The 19,633-nt window shown below is 37.3% G+C and overlaps 1 protein-coding gene across 4 annotated transcripts in view; it reads right to left on the reverse strand.

Moving 5' to 3' along the window:
- Positions 1-19,633, reverse strand: part of GRM1 (glutamate metabotropic receptor 1) — a 362,985-nt gene that overhangs the window by 24,723 nt on the left and 318,629 nt on the right. For all 4 annotated transcript variants that reach the window (XM_033405479.2, XM_049695377.1, XM_049695378.1 and 1 more), the window contains exon 8: positions 14,584-15,514. In XM_033405479.2, the coding sequence (XP_033261370.1) occupies positions 14,584-15,514 (931 nt within the window). The remainder of the gene's footprint in view (positions 1-14,583; positions 15,515-19,633) is intronic.

Here is a 19,633-nt window from a genome sequence, read left to right on the forward strand (position 1 = left end):
TATTCTACTTTGATCATGTAAGTCTTCATTCCTTTTTCTTTGTTAACACTTTTCCTACTCCCCATCCCACATCCACTTAAGCCAAATAACATAAGCAGTGCAAAGTTTAATCAAGTGGAAAATGACATTCATTTCCACAGTGTTTGAGAGCATTTACTAGAAACAAGCTAACAGTATATATTTTTATAACTGAAAAATCAGGGAAAGGAAAGTATTTTCTATCATTATTGATTTCTCCTAAGAAGTTGTTTTTCAATATCTTTAGCAGCATCACCAGGGACTTTGCCTAATTTCATTAGCAGCAGACTCCTCATTCATCTGGAAGATAATCTGCATAGAGGGTATTGTTAAATTGCCTTCAGTTATAGGAGATTTCCCTTACCCCTTCAAAATAAAATAAAAATATAGACACATTTTTGGGTTAACTGGATTAAATATTTGCTGATTTTCCTCTTCTATTCTATTGACCAATGTTAACAATAAGTAATATTTTATTGTTGGTCTGTAATTTATTATGTATTTTACTTCATTCAGAAGACAATGTCCTAACAATCCATATTTCTTCAAAAACAAAACACCTTTTCCCTCCTCTTTTTTCATCTTGAGGCGACTTAGAAGTATTTTACAGCCAGGATTCTCTATAAAGGAGCAAAGACAAGGCTCAGTTTTTAAATGTGTTTGACTCTACACCTCACACCTTCATAACAAACGCCGCGTCAGCGTGATGCATTTTCTCGCCCCTCCATTGGTATATCTGCTGGAGTCTGTAGCAGTCACTCACATTTTGTATAGATAGGTGATCACTTGGCTGGCTGGTTACCACCTGCAGGTTTTGAAGTTTCTTTTCATCAACCTTTCTAAATATAAAATGCTGGTGCTTAGAAGTTACTTATTCAGATGCCAAAGAAGGAAGGATGGGTGATAGTTGGAGATGGAATCACTCTGGTGGAGACACTTGTATGGCTTCTGCTCACGTCATAGTCATACCCCTTCTCTGCGAACGGCCTCCCTGATCTTACCCATGGAGGACGGGAGTGATAGGCCCCTGGAAGATAATTTTATACTCTGTGACTTCACATCATCTTTGTCCGTCATTTCCTTGACCTGGGATAGACACCTGAGTCAGGCTGAGGTAATCAGTGTCTGTCTGTGTTACGTAGAACCACGTGGGTTGAGGGAATCGAAGCTGTCTCTTTGGTAACTGGACCGATAGCATGTAAACTCAGGAGCACTGCGATGGTTGTCCTTGGACTGACCATGAGGGCCCAAGAAATGGAGAAAGCAGATGTATGAGGAGAAGAAGGAGGTGTGCAGGGAGCCAGGAGATGACGTAGATGCCTGGAACCTTTTTCCTCAGAAGCCCGGTCCCCCTTGTGGCCCAGAAACGTTCCAAATCTTGTTTATATCTGAAATTATTCCTTATATTTTTTCTATTAAATATCCCACCGCCTTTTGCTTAGGCTAGCTTCATCTGGCTTTTATAACTTGCAGCGAAGGAGTTCTAATTAATGAGCCTATAGGCACTGTTCTCATTGATATGAAGCTTCCAAATCCACTGGTACTTTCTTCTGTTTCTTCATTGTGCAGGCTGCTAATATTTTTGCTCTTGAACCTGCTTTATGAACGTGTTGCTCACATGGCCTGCTTCCCTTTTGAGTAGGTAGCACTTTACACTGGACTCTAAGGCTAACAGATGGCATGCAAACGATCTCATCTTTCTTTAGCTGTGGCCAAGCATGGACAGGCTGCCAAGTCATGTCAAACAGGGTGTGCTTCTTCTCACACCTCTCACACTGAGTAATGCCAGCGCGCCTGGGCTTTCCGCAGACACACAGCTCCGCCATTCTACATAGCGTGGATATCACAAGTTGAGAGTAATGATGCGTATACCCAGTTTTTACAACTGTCATTACATGAAGGTGTAATGCAGAGTTTTATGCTAGTAAGTGAACGTTCACACCTCCTCCCCTATTTTCATAATTTTAATGTCACTAGCTAACAGCTAGTGAAATTTTACTATACGCTAGGCACTGCACTGTACTCTATAAATTTTCCCATTTACTTACACAAAGGGAAAATAAATATGCTTAGGCTAGCTTAGGTTGGCTTCTATAACTTAAAGCCAGAGAGTTTTAATTAACGAACGTATAAGCTTTGTTCTTATGATCTAAGGACATCCATGGTCATATTTAGCCTGCAGGCCTCCAGTGTCTCCTCTGATAGTTTCTTTCATCTAACAGGTGACTGTTACATACAGTAGGACCAGGATAAAAAGAGTATCTGTTACGTAGAGTGGGACCTTGCAAAAATAACAAACCCAGACTCAGTAAACTTCTGACTCTAAATTTACCCACCCACCTGAATCACCATATTATACCATTTTCTATTATTTCACTCACTGGATTTTATTGTAACGATGTGTTATACCAATAAACTATGACCTTCTTAAGGGCAGACTCCATGTCTTATTCATTTTATTGAATACATGAATGAATGAATACATTATTGAGGTAACAGACATAAAGGTGATGAAAATTATATTTTAATTAAAGTGATAAAAACAAATGATTTTATCCAGAAAACAATGATTTTAGTCCCATTTCTTCCTCTCATAAAAATGGCCTTGAACTTTCCAAGCCTTAGTTTCTTTATTTACACAATGGTGTTATGTGTACCTACTTTGGGTCATTATGGATATTCACCTGAAATATTTTTGAATTCAGTTCAGAAGCTACACATTATAAATATAGGAGAATAAAACATTAAGTGTGAGAACTTGAATATGTATGTCATGCAAGTTCATTTGAATTTGAAAGAAATATAAAAGGTGGCCTATATTCAAAAGGAATATGTTCTCTTTGAAGCTGTAGCAAAATCTGTGCCCCATGGTCTCAGTGTAGATCTTGAAAACATAAAATATGAGTATTTAAAGTAGCTATCTCTGTGTTATTTGTAGAATGAGTATATTATTCACAGGAGGGAAAAAAACAAGGAAACAATGGTGACTGCAAATTTGTGTCCCCACCCCCCTATCCTCATGTCATTCATCTCTCCCCCTGTACTTAAGTCCATGCCCTCTGAAGGTGGTCTCTCACCACGGCAACTCCTCAACACACAACTTAGTTACTTATCTGTTTTCATTCTAAATTATGGCTAATGTGCTTTTAGGTCATCGTGTTACATATTTCAGAGAGTAAAGACATTTCATCTTGTTTTTTCAGGGGGCATAAGGCTTTACCCCAAACAAAATACCCTCACACTGGCAGCCTCAGGCATTATGACTGGCTGTCAGGAAGAGAGTCAAGGATTTGGATTTCTAGCCCCTTCTAATCACAGCTGCATGAAGGTAACTGTTTCATTCTCAACTGAGTCTGGCTCTGAATACACAACACGCTTCTTCTACAAACAACCTGTACTTAGGAGCTGTGACTCCTCCAACTCCACCCGTAATGCCAGGACAGCATACCTTACTTCCCAGCTTTCCCTCATTTGTCCCATTTCAAATCTTACAATCAATGTTTGTAAGCCCAGAGTCTGATAAAATCAGTAGTAAGAGTTGTATTTTAGGATTTTACTTAAAATTCATCTAAGTTTCTAGCTTAATTTTTCCATCTTTTTTTTTTTTAATGACAAGCAACACACATGTAGTGAAGTGAGAACGAGCATCAACCACAACCAACATATTCTTCAAAATTGGTGCTTCGTTATGACACTTGTCAATTGATGTCCAATGGCTCTATTGCAATGGCGCAGCTCTGGGTCAGACTGCCCAGCATAACCCGTATGATCTCTAGTTTATATTTTCAATTTCTGTTTCTCTATCAGCTCCTTTCTCATATACTACAAACAAGCTTAAATTTCTCCTCTATTATACCACTTCTCCCTCTCTCCTTGGCTTCCTTAGATACTGTCTAAACTTCTTAATTCTTTTAATGACAAACTCCTCAACTTACAGCTATAAAAATTCTACTCACATCACACCACTTAAATGACTCAAGGATAACCATAGAGTCTCCATCCTTGGGGATCCCAAGTTCTTTTTTCTTGAAACAGTCTGTTAGAGACTGAATGGTTGTATCCCCTCAAATCCATATGTTGACATCTTAACTCCCCAACGTGATGGTATTAGGAGGTGGGGCCTTTGGGAGGTATTTAGGGTTAGATGAAGTCATGAGAATGGGATCCTCATTATTACTCTTATAAGAAGAGACACCCCACAGCTCACTCTCCCTCCTCTCCCCTTCTCTCTCTCTTTCTGCCCCCATGCTTGTACAGAAAATTGGTTATGCGAGCACACAGCTAGGCAGAAGGCAGCTGTCTGCAACCCAGTGGGAGAGGCCTTACCAAGACTCAACCATGCTGGCACCCTGATCTTGGACTTCCAGCCTCCAGAACTGTGAGAAGATAAATGTCTGTCTTTTAAGCCCCCAGTCTGTGGGATTTTACTATGGCAACGGAGCTGACTGAACGAGTCTCCTTGGTTTCCTTGACACTGTGATCCCTCTTTCTCCCCTTTTTTATTCTGTGCTGTTTACTGCTTTCAGGTTTTCCTTATTTATCTTATCTCTTAAATGTAAATGTTCCCTAATGTTCTTCCTCCTACTTTCATCTTTTCTCATGTCTTAATCGCTCTTTTGGCCACTGTAAACATTCTGACAATTAAGTCTCAAATCTAGAGCTCTGGCTCAGACCTTTCTCTTAAGCATCTGACTTAATTTTTCAATACTTTATGGAAGCCTCTATTTGAATGCCTTTACTGGATTTTCAGTTGATAAGTCTGAAACCCAACTTATCAACATTTCCCCAGTCCTATTCTGACAGGAGAATACAGGAGTATTCCCTATCAGTTTTTATGGTAGTTGTATTTTTCCAGTTACCCAGGCTCAAATCATGAGAGTTGTATTCTATTGTTCATTTCTTTCTTACCCCCCAAAATCAATATTCCAGTTCTAATGAATCAAACTCAGAACATGTTTTCCTATGCATGCCTGGGATTTGACTTTTATTTCACTGCTCAGGTTTAAGCCTTTTATTTTCAACCTGTCATTTGGATTTTTATAGCACTTTATTAACTAGTCTTTCTATAGTCAATCTCTTCCCATAAAGCTTACACATGATCATAAAACTTCACAAAAGTCATTAATGCATCTTGAGGTTTATATGAAAAGTATCCAAATTTCTTCTTAGAACATTGATCATTATCTATAATCTATCCTCTTTCTGCATTTAAAATTTACCCACCACTACACCTCTCCATGTACTTCACTCATAAGAGATTCCACTTTTCAGCCCAAAAGTGCATTAACAATTCTGAATCTTCATTTATGTTATTTTCTACATGTGAAATGGTCTCACCATAGCACAGTTTCTCCTGTTGAAAAACATAAGGTTAAGTTTAAATGCCACTTTTATAATTTTATTAACAAGTCTTTCCCCATCCTTCAACAGATACCACTCCATTTAGATGGACTGAATCTCTTTCTTCCCTGGACACATAAAATGCTATATTGCTCCTCTATTATGGCAGTTAACCCAGTATATTTAATTCTATTTTTGAGTGTCTCCCTTACTATTTTGCAAGATTGGTGCATTCTGTGACTACCTCTTATATCTTTTTTATCCTAAATATTATCTAGCACCATATCAAGTATGTACATGCTTTTACGAAGCATATGTTACTGTTGAAACAGTCATTGATTAAAGAAGTGAATGAATAAACAGTAGATCCACCATAAATATTACTCTCAGCTGTGAAATTCTACAACAAGTAATTCAATAAAACCTTCTGATATTTACTATAAAATCAAGTGAAGAATTACAATAACTTTTAAAGCCTTTATTGTATGATTAAAGGAAAAATAATTTCAAAATGGCAGATTTTCTCATTTACAAGCTAGAAGAATGAATTCTTTGTATGAAAGAGAACATGTTATCTCTAATTGATTGTGATGTCTGTTGGCTCACTGTCATATTTCCTTTCCTAATCAAAGGAGGAAAGACAAATGAAGAGGCTTACCAAGGGCATAAACAAGAGTGCTGTAGGCTTATTTACCTTTTCTGTAGACAAAAAAAAAGTTTCTGGCAGATCCAGAGGAAAACGTCCTCAGAGCATCATTTCATTTAGTATTTCACTTAGCTTTTGCCCTCATTAAAAACATATATACAGAAGCAAGAAGACCTACAATCCTGCAGCCTGTGGAACAAAAACCACATTCACAGAAAGATAGACAAGATGAAAAGGCAGAGTGCTATTTACCAAATGAAGGAAGAAGATAAAACCCCAGAAAAACAATTAAATGAAGTGGAGATAGACAACCTTCCAGAAAAAGCATTCAGAATAATGGTTTTAACAAAATAATGTATTTAACAAAAATTAAATACAAATAAAAATAATTGAAAGCAACAGGGAAAAACAACAAATAACATACAAGGGAACTCCCATAAGGTTAACAGCTGAGTTCTCAGCAGAAACTCTACAAGGCAGATGGGAGTGGTATGATATATTTAAAGTGATGAAAAGGAAGAGCCTACAACTAAGATTACTCTACCTGACAAGGATCTCATTTAGATTCGATGGAGAAATCAAAACTTTACAGACAAACTATGGTAGGAGAATTCAGCACCACCAAACCAACTCTACAACAAATGATAAAGGAACTTCTCTAAGTGGGAAACACAAGAGATGAAAAGGACCTACAAAAACAAACCCATAACAATGAAGAAAATGTAACAGGAACATAAATATTGATAATTACATTAAACATAAATGGATTAATGCTCTAACCAAAAGACACAGGCTCACTGAATGGATACAAAAATAAGACCCATATATATGCAGTCTACAAGAGACCCACTTCAGATCTAGGGACACATAGACTGAAAGTGAGGGGATGGAAAAACATATTCCACTCAAATGGAAATCAAAAGAAAGCTGGAGTAGCAATACTCATATCAGATAAAACAGACTTTAAAATAAAAAATGTTACAAGAGACAAGGAAGACACTACATAATGATCAAGGGATCAATCCAAGAAGAAGATATAACAATTATAAATATATATGCACTGAACATAGGAGCACCTCAATGCATAAGGTAACTGCTAACAGCTATAAAAGAGGAAATCGACAGTAACATAATAATAGTGGGGGAATTTAACATGTCACTTACACCAATGGACAGATCATCCAAACAGAAAATTAAGAAGGAAACACAACCTTTAAATGACACAATAGACCAGATAGATTTATAGGACATTCCATCCAAAAACAGCAGATTACACTTTCTTCTCAAGTGCTCATGGAACATTCTCCAGGATAGATCATATCTTGGGTCACAAATCAAGCCTCAGTAAATTTAAGAAAACTGAAATCATATCAAGCATCTTTTCTGACCACAACATTATGAGATTAGAAATCAATTACAGGGAAATAACGTAAAAAACACAAACACATGGAGGCTAAACAATACGTTACTAAATAACCAAGAGGTCACTGAAGAAATCAAAGAGGAAAACAAAAAATATCTAGAGACAAATGACAATGACAACACGATGATCCAAAACCTATGGGATGCAGTAGAAGCAATTCTAAGTGGGAAGGTTATAGCAATACAGGTCTACCTCAAGAAACAAGAAAAATCTCAAACAACCTACATTACACCTAAAGGAACTAGAGAACGAAGAACAGACGAAACCCAAAGTTAGTAGAAGGAAAGAAATCATAAAGATCAGAGCAGAAATAAATGAAATAGAAATAAAGAAAACAATAGCAAAGATCAATAAAACTAAAAGCTGGTTCCTTGAGAAGATAAATACAATTGACAAGCCATTAGCCAGACTCATCAATAAAAAGAGGGAGAGGACTCAAATCAAAAAATTAGAAATGAAAAAGAAGTTACAACAGACACCACAGAAATAAAAAGCATCCTAAAAGACTATTCCAAGCAACTCTATGCCAATAAAATGGACAACCTGGAAGAAATGGACACATTCTTAGAAAGGTATAACCTTCCAAGACTGAACCAGGAAGAAATAGAAAATATGAACACACCAATCACAAGTAAAGAAATTGAAACTATGATTAAAAATCTTCCAAGAAACAATAGTCCAGGACCAGATGGCTTCACAGGTGAATTTTATCAAACACTTAGAGAAGAGCTAACAGCCATCCTTCTCAAACTCTTCCAAAAAATTGCAGAGGAAGGAACACTCCCACACTCATTCTATGAGGCCACCATCATCCTGATACCAAACAGACAAAGATACTACAAAAAAAGAAAATTATAGACCAATATCACTGATGAATATAGATGCAAAAATCCTCAACAAAATACTAGCAAACAGAATCCAACAACACATTAAAAGGATCATATACAATGATCAAGTGGGATTTATCCCAGGAATGCAAGGATTCTTCAATATATGCAAATCAATCAAAGCGATACACCATATTAACAAATTGAAGAATAAAAACCATATGATCTTCTCAATAGATACAGAAAAAGCTTATGACAAAATTCAACACCGATTTATGACAAAAACTCTCCAGAAAGTGGGCATAGAGGGAACCTACCTCAACACAATAAAGGCCATATATGACAAACCCACAGCAATCATCATTCTCAATGGTGAAAACCTGAAAGCATTTCATCTAAGATCAGGAACAAGACAAGGATGTCCACTCTCACCACTATTATTCAACATAGTTTTGGAAGTCCTAGCCACGGCAATCAGAGAAGAAAAAGAAATAAAAATTGGAAAAGCAGAGGTAAAACTGTCACTGTTTGCAGATGACATGATACTGTACATAGAGAATCCTAAAGATGTCACCAGAAAACTACTAGAGCTAATCAATGTATTTGGTGAAGTTGCAGGATACAAAATTAATGCACAGAAATCTCTTGCATTACACTAATAATGAAAAATCTGAAAGAGAAATTAAGGAAACACTCCCATTTACCATTGAAACAAAAAGAATAAAATACCTAGGAATAAACCTACCTAGGGAGACAAAAGACCTGTATGTAGAAAACTATAAGACACTGATGAAAGAAATTAAAGATGATACCAACAGATGGAGAGATATACCACGTTCTTGGATTGGAAGGATCAATATTGTGAAAATGACCTTACTACGCAAAGTAATCTACAGATTCAATTCAATCCCTATCAAATTATCAAAGGCTTTTGTTACAGAACTAAAACAAAAAATCTTAAAATTTGTATGGAAGCACAAAAGACCCCAAATAGCCAAAGCAGTCTTGAGGGAAAAAAACGGAGCTGGAGGAATCAGACTCCCTTGTCTTCATACTATAATGCAAAGCTACAGTAATCAAGACAATATGGTACTGGCACAAAAACAGAAATATAGATCAATGGAACAGTATAGAAAGTCCAGAGATAAACCCACACACCTATGGTCAACTAATCTATGACAAAGGAGGCAAGGATCTACAATGGAGAAAAGACAGCCTCTTCAATAAGTGGTTCTGGGAAAACTGGACAGCTACATGTAAAAGAATGAAATAAGAACACTCCCTAACACCATAGCCAAAAATAAACTCAAACTAAATGTAAGACTGGACACTATAAAACTCTTAGAGGAAAACAAAGGAAGAACACTCCTTGACATTAATCACAGCAAGATCTTTTTTGACCCACCTCCTAGAGAAATGGAAATAAAAACAAAAATAAACAAATGGGACTTAATGAAACAAAAGCTTTTGCACAGCAAAGGAAACCATAAACAAGACCAAAAGACAGCCCTCAGAATGGGAGAAAATATTTGCAAACAAAGCAATTGACAAAGGATTAACCTCTAAAATTTACAAGCAGTTCATGTAGCTCAATATCAAAAAAACAAACAACCCAATCCAAAAATGGGCAGAAGACCTAAATAGACATTTCTCCAAAGAAGATATACAGATTGCAAACAAACACATAAAAGGATGCTCAACATCACTAATCATTAGAGAATTGCAAATCAAAACTACGATGAGGTATCACTTCACACCGGTTAGAATGGCCATCATCAAAAATCTACAAACAATAAATGCTGGAGAGGATGTGGAGAAAAGAGAACCCTCTTGCCCTGTTGGTGGGAATGTAAATTGATACAGCCACTGTGGAGAACAGTGTGGAGGTTCCTCAAAAACCTAAAAATAGAACTGCCATATGATCCAGCAATCCCACTACTGGGCATATACCATGAGAAAACCTTAATTCAAAAAGAGTCATGTACCACAATGTTCATTGCAGCTCTGTTTACAACAGCCAGGACATGGAAGCAACCTAAATGTCCATCAACAGATGAATGGAAAAAGAGGATGTGGCACATATATACAATGGAATATTACTCAGCCATAAAAAGAAACGAAATTGTGTTATTTGTAGTGAGGTGGATAGACCTAGAGTCTGTCATACAGAGTGAAGTAAGTCAGAAACAGAAAAATAAATACTGGCTAACACATATACATGGAATCTAAAAAAAAAAAAAAAAGGTTCTGAAGGACCTAGGGGCAGGACAGGAATAAAGATGCAGACATAGAGAATGGACTTGAGGACATGGGGAGGGGGAAGGGTAAGCTGGGATGAAGTGAGAGAGTGGATTTGAGGACATGGAGGTGGAAGGGTAAGCTGGGATGAAGTGAGAGAGTGGAATGGACATAAATACACTACCAAATAAATGTAAACCAGATACCTAGTGAGAAGCAGCCGCATAGCACACGGAGACCAGCTTGGTGCTTTGTGACCACCTAGAGGGGTGGGATAGGGAGGGTGGGAGGGAGCTGCAAGAGGGAGGAGATAAGGGGATATATGTATATGTATAGCTGATTCACTTTGATATAAAGCAGAAACGAACACATCACTGTAAAGCAATTATACTCCAATAAAGATGTTAAAAGAAAAAAAAACATATATACAAATGCTTAAGAAACAAGAACATACTCATACACTATTTACTTAGAAACCTATATTTTAAAATTACTTCCTTGCATCAATTTAATGCCTTTTTTTGGTGATTGTAATTGTTTTTAGTTTTGCCTGCAATTATGCACCCAAAAAGTCACAGGCGTGCACTGTCACATTTCAGCTCCATGTGCCCTCACATTGTTTGGCACTCGTTGAGTTATTTATCAAAAAAATGACTAGAAGTGTTAGTTTGACTTTTAGCCATTGGTATAACGTTTTTTTTTAAAAGAAAGCATGTCATTTACATAATGTCTTAAGTTTTTAGTTACATAATGTTAACTCATTTTGCTTTAAAAGTAAGTGATAAGTAACTTGGATCAAAATAACTTGCTTACTTATGAATGTCTATGGATTTCTATGTTTCTTCTACTGCCAAGAAAGAGAAGTTTACCACTATCTTTATATTAATTTAGGTCTGAATAGTTTCCCATGCAAATACATTAACAGCTAAAGATATTAGCAATGTCAAAAGTATTGTAATTTTGTAATTCAGTTGATCTTCCAGGGCAGGATTATGCCTAATAGGATTTCTAACTATAAGTAATTCAAGTAATCCAAATACCCAATTTATTGATTAAAATCCTCCTAAATTATATTTAGAAAATATAAATGTAAGCGCCCAAGCCTTTGGTTGTGTCAGATATCTGGCTGTGAACAAAATAACAAACTGAAGTAAACTTTGCAAAAGCAGACACACAACATCATCCCTCTCTCAGAAACAGCCTGGTATGAGAATATAGTTGGACTTGCAACTCCTCAGAATAATATCAAACAGATCAGTTGGAAGCTCTTCATTACAGCATCTGTTCTGTGTTTATAGCTACATATGCAGACTGCCGAACACCCACAGTGCACCATAAATGTAGGGATTACACATCCAGAATGGTAATAAACTCATTGGGTGATATGTTCCCCAGAGTTTTCAGCCCCTTGTTTCAGTTGGCAAAACTCTGCTGGATTTTTGTTGCTGTAGAAAATATTAGATTTTTTGTGGTTTTTGTAACTTTGGAGACAGGTCAGGAAGTCATAAAACAGCAATAGAAAGGTAAAGACAGAGGCACTGGGATTATTTTTCTATTTCAAAAGTACAATCTCATAGAGAGTTATAAGAGAAGCAATGGCAGAATAAGGGAGAAAAATGATTAAACAAATGGTTGTTTTCCATAGAACTTTAGCCTCAAATACCCTCTGTGGATCAGCTCAGCTGTATGGTATACACTTTGGAGAAGCTACCAATTGTACAAAGAAAGCTGCATGTTAGAATTACTAATTAGAAGTATTATTCCTTACTGTAATAATCTGATAGTGCTTGATAAACTACAGCTAATAGTTGAGCAATGCATTAACTGGTGAAAGCAGCGCTTCCTAGACAACCAATCCAGTTTAGACCAAGACGATTTTTCTCTCAATAGTGTGATTCTAAATGAAATTAATTTCTAAATTCATAATAATTAAGGGAATATTCTCAACCTCTAAGGAAAGCAGTTCCAGGTGTGAGAAGGTAGTCAGAATAAACACAGTGCCTGGCTACTATAGACGTGGTAAGCTGACTTCATTTTATCCCAGCAGCCAAGCAATGTGTACTAATGATTAGTCACCTCGCTCTTGGACAGGTGCCCATATCTGTCTGTACATAGAATCCCGGAGAGAGCTTTCAAAAACGCATAATCCTGAGTACCAGAAGATATCTTGATCACATAGATCCTCTCTTTCCATTAAATGGTTATAATAACAGCTTTCAGAAATGACTCATGACCAAAAATCATATGAAAGTTTCTGAAGAACCATAATAAAGGCAGTTAGAAAACATGGCTCTGGGTAATGGTGGATGTTGGAATGGAACCCTCATAAAGCCATATGGGAAGTGATAAAGGAAATCTTAGTCTCTACAAACATTCCAGTTTAAAGAGTGTTTTCTCCCTTCTTTTCATTTTGTTTCCTCTCATTCCTTTCCTCTTAATGGTAATTGTCATGATGCCATTGTACATCTGGACTCTGAGGCTATGGTCTAATTTTTTTCCTCATTTCATGGCACTGTTGTTTTGCTTTCATGCTCACTAGAACTTAGAGGCAGGAATGAAAAATCAGGGCAAAGGGAAAAAAACCGGCTAAGCAACTTTTATAATCATCATCACATGAAGAACTTGAAATTGATACTGCAAGAAGTAGGTGTAAATTATTGGCTTCATCCTTAACACTGAAAAAATTTAAGGATGTCTTTATTTAAAATGATAACAAAACTTGATGGACTTCAAAAATATATTTTCCCGTAGACTCCCTCATCTGATCCTTAAGCCAATTATTGATTTTTGTAAAAGATGTGCATGGTGCTGCTTGACCAGTAAAGATAAAAAACCCAGAAGTTTAAGGCATGTAGGTTTTTTGACATATGTGAAAATGAGAAATTTCATGCCAGTTTAGACTTAGGCAAAGAATGGCTAACTAAGTGGAATTTACTTAAGAGTCACACAAATTCACAGTGGCTTGGTGTCCTCACCTACAAAATTGGGGAAAACAACACCCATTCCCCTCCCTTTACCTTGCTGACATGTTCAGGTGCACAGAATAGTTCTAAAACAATGTATATGTTATAATTATTACTATTAAAATTCTTCACTTTCAAAGGGTTGTTTCAAAAAGTGAAATTAATACTGCTAATGGGGAAAATCGTTTAATTTTTGGATAATTCAACTACCACTTGAACTTCAAGCATCCACGTTATTTTAAAAGTTGTAAATGTGACATGAAATCTGTTTTCATGGGTCTCAGAAAGAGAAGACACATGCAAATTTTAGCATATGCTTCTTTGCAAAATAGAGTCAGGAAAAAGATAGGAATGTGTGTATTACATAAACTACTCAGAAGAATTACCAAAATAGAAATAATCTGGACCTTGATGTTAATGCTGACTCTCAAGTTTGGGGCTCTTCACCTTTATCTGGTTCCTTATTTCATTTGGTACTTTATGGCTAGGAAACCATTCTGGTTATAACCTCGTAGTAGAGATAGGTCAATTCATGTGTAGCATTATGGAAGTTTACAGTACACATTAAAGTTCAATAAATAAAAGGGGCACGGTAAGACAGTTGCTCAAGGGAACTTATTTCAGGACATACTTGTGCTCAGCTGCACTCAACTTTTGAAATAGTCAAACTTCCCCAGGTGCCTAATTTCCTTCCTCTCCATCCCAGACGAGTAATGGTATGGCTCCAAAGTAATAAAAATAAATCAGAAACTATCTCAACCATGATCTAAACTAGAAATTAGAACTAGAGATTGCATCTCTGACCAGACCCCACAGAAGGAGGACCCACGCAAAAGGAAAACATTAGGGACACAACAGAATCTGCAGATTGCAGGTAAGAATAAATATATGCCCAGCTGGTTGTTGCTTCACGTTCCTTGCTCTTTCAAAGAAATGAAAACAACGAAGACCTTTAGTACTACATTCCTACTGCAACAGAATGTGAGATTTGGAAAAAAGAAAAGATTAAGAAAGGACAGGAAAAACACTGGGGAAATGGAAGAACATGATTTAGTCAAATAGAAGAAAATAGAAGAGAGAGAGAGAGAGAGACGGGGCGGGGAGGCAAACCCAGGTCAGATAACTCACTTGGCATTCCCTGCCCCTGGTTTCTTTCTTCGGAAAATGTTGAGGAAGGTGTTGGAGCGGCAGGGCAGCTTGCCATCGCCAACATGCATGCGGACTACATCCGAGGTGGTGAAGGCACTGCGTACATTCCTCTCGGGCTTGGCAATGATGATGTACATCTTGGGAGTGAACATGCACCCCAGGGCCACCGTTACACTGAGGCTCACTGCAAAGCAGGTAGTAATGATCTTGTAGTTGCTCCCAAAGTAAATGGGCACAAAAGCCAGCCAAATGATGCAGGTGGTGTACATGGTGAAGGCGATATATTTGGCCTCATTGAAGTTGGCGGGCACATTGCGGGTCTTGAAGGCATAGTAGGTACAGCTCATGATGAGGAGTCCATTGTAGCCCAAAGGGGCCACCACACCCAAGTTGCTGGTATTGCAGATAAGGTAGACTTCTTTGATGCTTGGGTAGGACAGAATGGGCATGGGGGGCTCCATGATGATCAGGGTTACCACCAAAGTTAGCTGCACACTAATCAGAATTGAGGCAATGATCACCTGGGCCCAGGCACTCATAAACCTGGGCTTGCGGGTGCAGATCTTCTTCTTGCTGCCAGCCAGGATGCGTGCAATGCGATTGGTTTTGGTCACTAAAGCAGAGTAGCACATGGCAGAGGAGAGGCCGACCAGGAGGCGCTGGAGGTAGCAGGATGTGGTAGTAGGTTTGGCAATGAGAGTGAAAGGGCACACGTAACCGAGGAAGATTCCAGCTAGAATAATGTAGCAGAGCTCCCGACTGGAGGATTTGACCACTGGTGTATCCCGGTACAGCACGAAGATAAGGGTAACAAACAAGGTAACAAGGATGCCCAGGCAGGAAAAGGCAATGGCTATGATGGATTCTATGTTGCTCCACTCCAGATAGCGGACAGGAATGGGTTCACAGCCTGTGATGAGAAAAATAGTTTTAAAATGAATCTAAGATTTTGCTCATCAATAATAGTGCTTACTAGTTACCAGAGGCATAGCTATATTTGCATCTTCCATGATTTAAGCTATTTTAATTTTTTAAAAAATGCCTCTCTATCACACAAATAGGCGTACACCATTGTCTTCTCTGGACAATCATGTTCCCAAACCTAATCTCATCACAAGCCTAATGTGACATACGTAAGCCTATAAATATAATCTTCGCTTCCAGTGTTATAAACAGATGCTGCTCCGTGGATGGAACTTGGTTCTACACTTTCAGAAAATGAAAGAAAAAGAAGGAAACTAAACTGTGTTTCCATTGAAGGTTAAATGGTCACAGTGTAATAGAATAAGTTAGTAAGAAATAAACTAACAGAATTTTTATTTTTATGCAGCTATTTGACCAGAGGCAAGTCCAGATCATAGACAAGCATTTTCTTTCTTTTCTTTTCTATTCTTTCTTTCTTTCTCTTTTTTTTTTGGCCAGCCAGCAAACTTTTTAAACATAAATTTCATTTGAATTCTTTAGAAGAATCTGCATTCTCCTATTTAGCACATATTATATTACTCACTCTAAGTCTCACCTCTTTAGTTATGAACGTGGCATCTGAGGGCCTTTGAGTTATCAACCTCTAATAGACATACTAAAGAAGAATGAAATCTCCCCTCACCCATCTCTTGAAAGGAGAGACAGTGCTGTGTTCCTAAATGCCTGGCTTATTTTTTCCTTCCAGAATAAAGTCTCTTTTGTATTTTACAGAGAGAAAAACATTTGTCAAGTCCTGGCAACAACCCCTTCACAGAATTTTGTGATTGGTCTGGGCCATATTTCCCAAATTGTGAGAATAAAAATATGTATTTCCATAAATTTAGGAAGAGACTCATTGTTCTGTAGCCATGAGAGCGAGGAACCACCAGAACCTGTTTTAAACCTGTTCAGTCATTCAACAAGCTCCCGTCAGCGAACACAGTTTTTGCATGTTAACCAGTCAGTGTCAGCCCTGGCTTCTGATAATCACCCAGCTCAGATCAGACTCACATTTAATATATGAGTGCAAACCACTCAGAAGCACATGCCTCTGACTGATCATAGTGGCCTATTTTTTTTTTTTTTTTTTTTGCGGTACACGGGCCTCTCACTGTTGCGGCCTCTCCCGTTGCGGAGCACAGGCTCCGGACGCGCAGGCCCAGTGGCCATGGCTCACGGGCCCAGCCGCTCCACGGCATGTGGGATCTTCCCGGACCGGGGCACGAACCCGTGTCACCTGCATCGGCAGGCGGACTCTCAACCACTGCGCCACCAGGGAAGCCCTGGCCTCTCTCTTTTGTGTGTCGGGGTTTGTCTGTGTCAGAGACTCAGCCTCTTCCTGGAAGAACTTCTGCTTCCAAAAAAAGTCACATTTTAATTCTAAATCTTTCCATTTCCTTGATACAGTTTAGAAAGATGATTAGATAGATGCATAGTTAGAATAACAATGATGATTATGGGGAACTTTTGATGTAACACAATCAATAAATTAAAATATTTAAGAAAGCTATAGACCCATTTGGAGATAAAATACTTAAGAGTCGATATTCAGCTCCTTTAATTAACTGGCATACTGAGGCTGCTAAATAAAATTCCAATTCCAATGGCGTCTTTGTCAAGGCCTTTGTAACCTTCTGAAAGCGACCCTCTTTGCATTTCTCTTTTTCTATGCAACCTGGTTTTGTAAATGAGCTATTCTGTCTTTGGAGCTTTTATTAGAAAAGAATACTGCATTTTAAATTTCTAGAACACAAGTCAGATCTATTGAATTTGAATTAAAACCCTGGTCTAGAGCCAAATTGAGAGCTATAATTAATGATTTTCGTAAACTTCAGGGACACAGGCAAAATATTTTCTGCAGAATTCAGGATTTTTATTAGATACTTATTGTACTGCACTACAGATATGTACCAACTAAATCAGTTAATTGTTAGCCTCATGTAGGAAAATATTTAAAAAGCAGCACATTACAAAAGGGAAGATTTAAATAACCCAGTGGTGTAACATTTAAAAAATAAAAATAGAAAATGCATTACATAAAGCAATTTCAGACTTTTTTTTTTCAATAAAGATTCAAATTAAGGATGGAAGATAGATTTTAGGAAACCTTCAAACAATTCTGGGGTAGACTCAATAACTGACATAACAAGGACTATAGCCTCTCTACAAACGGGCTCAGACCTGAATTAGGGCCATCAAACAGAAAAAAAAATTTTAAATTACCAAGTTAGAAAATATCCAATATGTGACTAGACATTTCCAGATAGAGTTATATAGTAAATAAACAAGAAATCAATATAATCATGGATCTTTAGGTAAGACGTCTAAAAGGGCCTCTACTCTCTGTGATTTGGGAACGTATAGATAAGAAAACCTATAGCTATCACAAATAAAAGTGTAATTTAAAGAACCATTACCCCATATTAGTAAAACTCAGGATAACTACCTAAAATCTGTCTAATGACTTAACTCCAGGGGAGACATTGGCATCCAAGAACTCCCTGTCTGTTCTCTGAACTCCCAGGGGAAGCAATATCTCTTCCTTATTGATATAGATGCCTTTATGTCTACTAATCATCTCACTATTAATAGAACATCAAATACCTTGGTTTAATAAAACCACTCAAATAGTGAAAATCTTTGATAATCCTATGCTCCAACATATAACTGGGACTTTGAGACTATTATTATAAGAATACATTATTCTTGGTGACACACACAATTTTAACATACAGGATTTACTGCCAGACAAGATGTGCTATAATTCTTACACCTGATCAAATTATATCTGATTTAGTCATGAAAATACCTATACTATGTATAATTTAAGACATTATCCAAGTAACAGCTTTTGTTTCAGAATTCTTATGGATGAAAGACTCCACAGAAATAGGAAGATGGATTGAAACAGAGTACATAAGTATACAGATTATCATAGATACCTAGATCATCACAAATCTTTCTTTTTTGTATAAATATGAAAATGCTACACCATGATCTATATGTATTAACAGCATAGCAATGTCAAAAAACCATTGTTCATTGTGGTAGGCATCTTCCAAAATGGTTCCGAATAATCCCCACATCCTGGGATTCATGTCCTTGTATAATACTCTCTCCTTGAGTATGAACTAGGCCTATAACTTGTTTCTTTTTTATAGAATATAGCAAAGTTGATGGGATGCCCCTCCTGTGATTGGGTTACATAAGATAATTTCCATCTTAGTAGCAGACTCAGACTCTCTTGCTGGCTCTGATGAAGCAACCTCCTATGCTGCTAAGGTCCACATGGCAAGGGACCGAGAACAGTCCCCATGCAATAACCAGCTAAAAAAATGAAAAGAAAGCTGAAGCCCTCAATTCAACAATCTTTTGAGGATTATATCCTGCCAATAACTAAGTGAGTTTAGAAGTGCACCCTTCCACAATCAAGCCTTCAGACTAGACCCCATCCCTAGCTGACAGTTTGATTTTAGCTTTGTGAAAGATCATGAAGCAGAGAACTCAGCTATACTGTGCATTTCTGACCCACAGAAACTGTGAGATAATAAATGCGTGTCACTGTAAGCTACTAAGTTTGGGGGTAATTTGTTACACAGAAATATATAACAAATTTACCCATTAAAAGCAAATTTACCCAACCTCTTAGTTCTATAGCCAATGCTTAGTCTCCTTGCCTAAGGATAATTAATTTCTTGATGTGTTGGTGTTATATAAAATAATTGCTGCCATAAAGGTTGAGACCTGCAGTTAGAAAAAAAAAGGTACTATAAAAGCTAATACCGTTCTAGTACTATGAAAGATAACAGAAATATTTTAGAGACAATCATGCTAAACAGACTGCTCTAAGAGTCCTTACAGAGTCTCATATAGAACAACAAATAACTTATTAATAATAACAGATCCATGGAGAAGTTCAAGAATTCAATTGTAGGTACACAAACTCTAGCCAGAAAAGAGATTCTTAAAAGAAATACCAGAATGATTGTGTTGTAAGATGCATAAGGATAATTCTGGCAAAACCAGATGGCTATCTCGTAGCACCAGATGAAATATCCAACATACA

The sequence above is a fragment of the Orcinus orca genome, chromosome 12, assembly GCF_937001465.1.
Source record: "Orcinus orca chromosome 12, mOrcOrc1.1, whole genome shotgun sequence".
NCBI lineage: Eukaryota > Metazoa > Chordata > Mammalia > Artiodactyla > Delphinidae > Orcinus > Orcinus orca.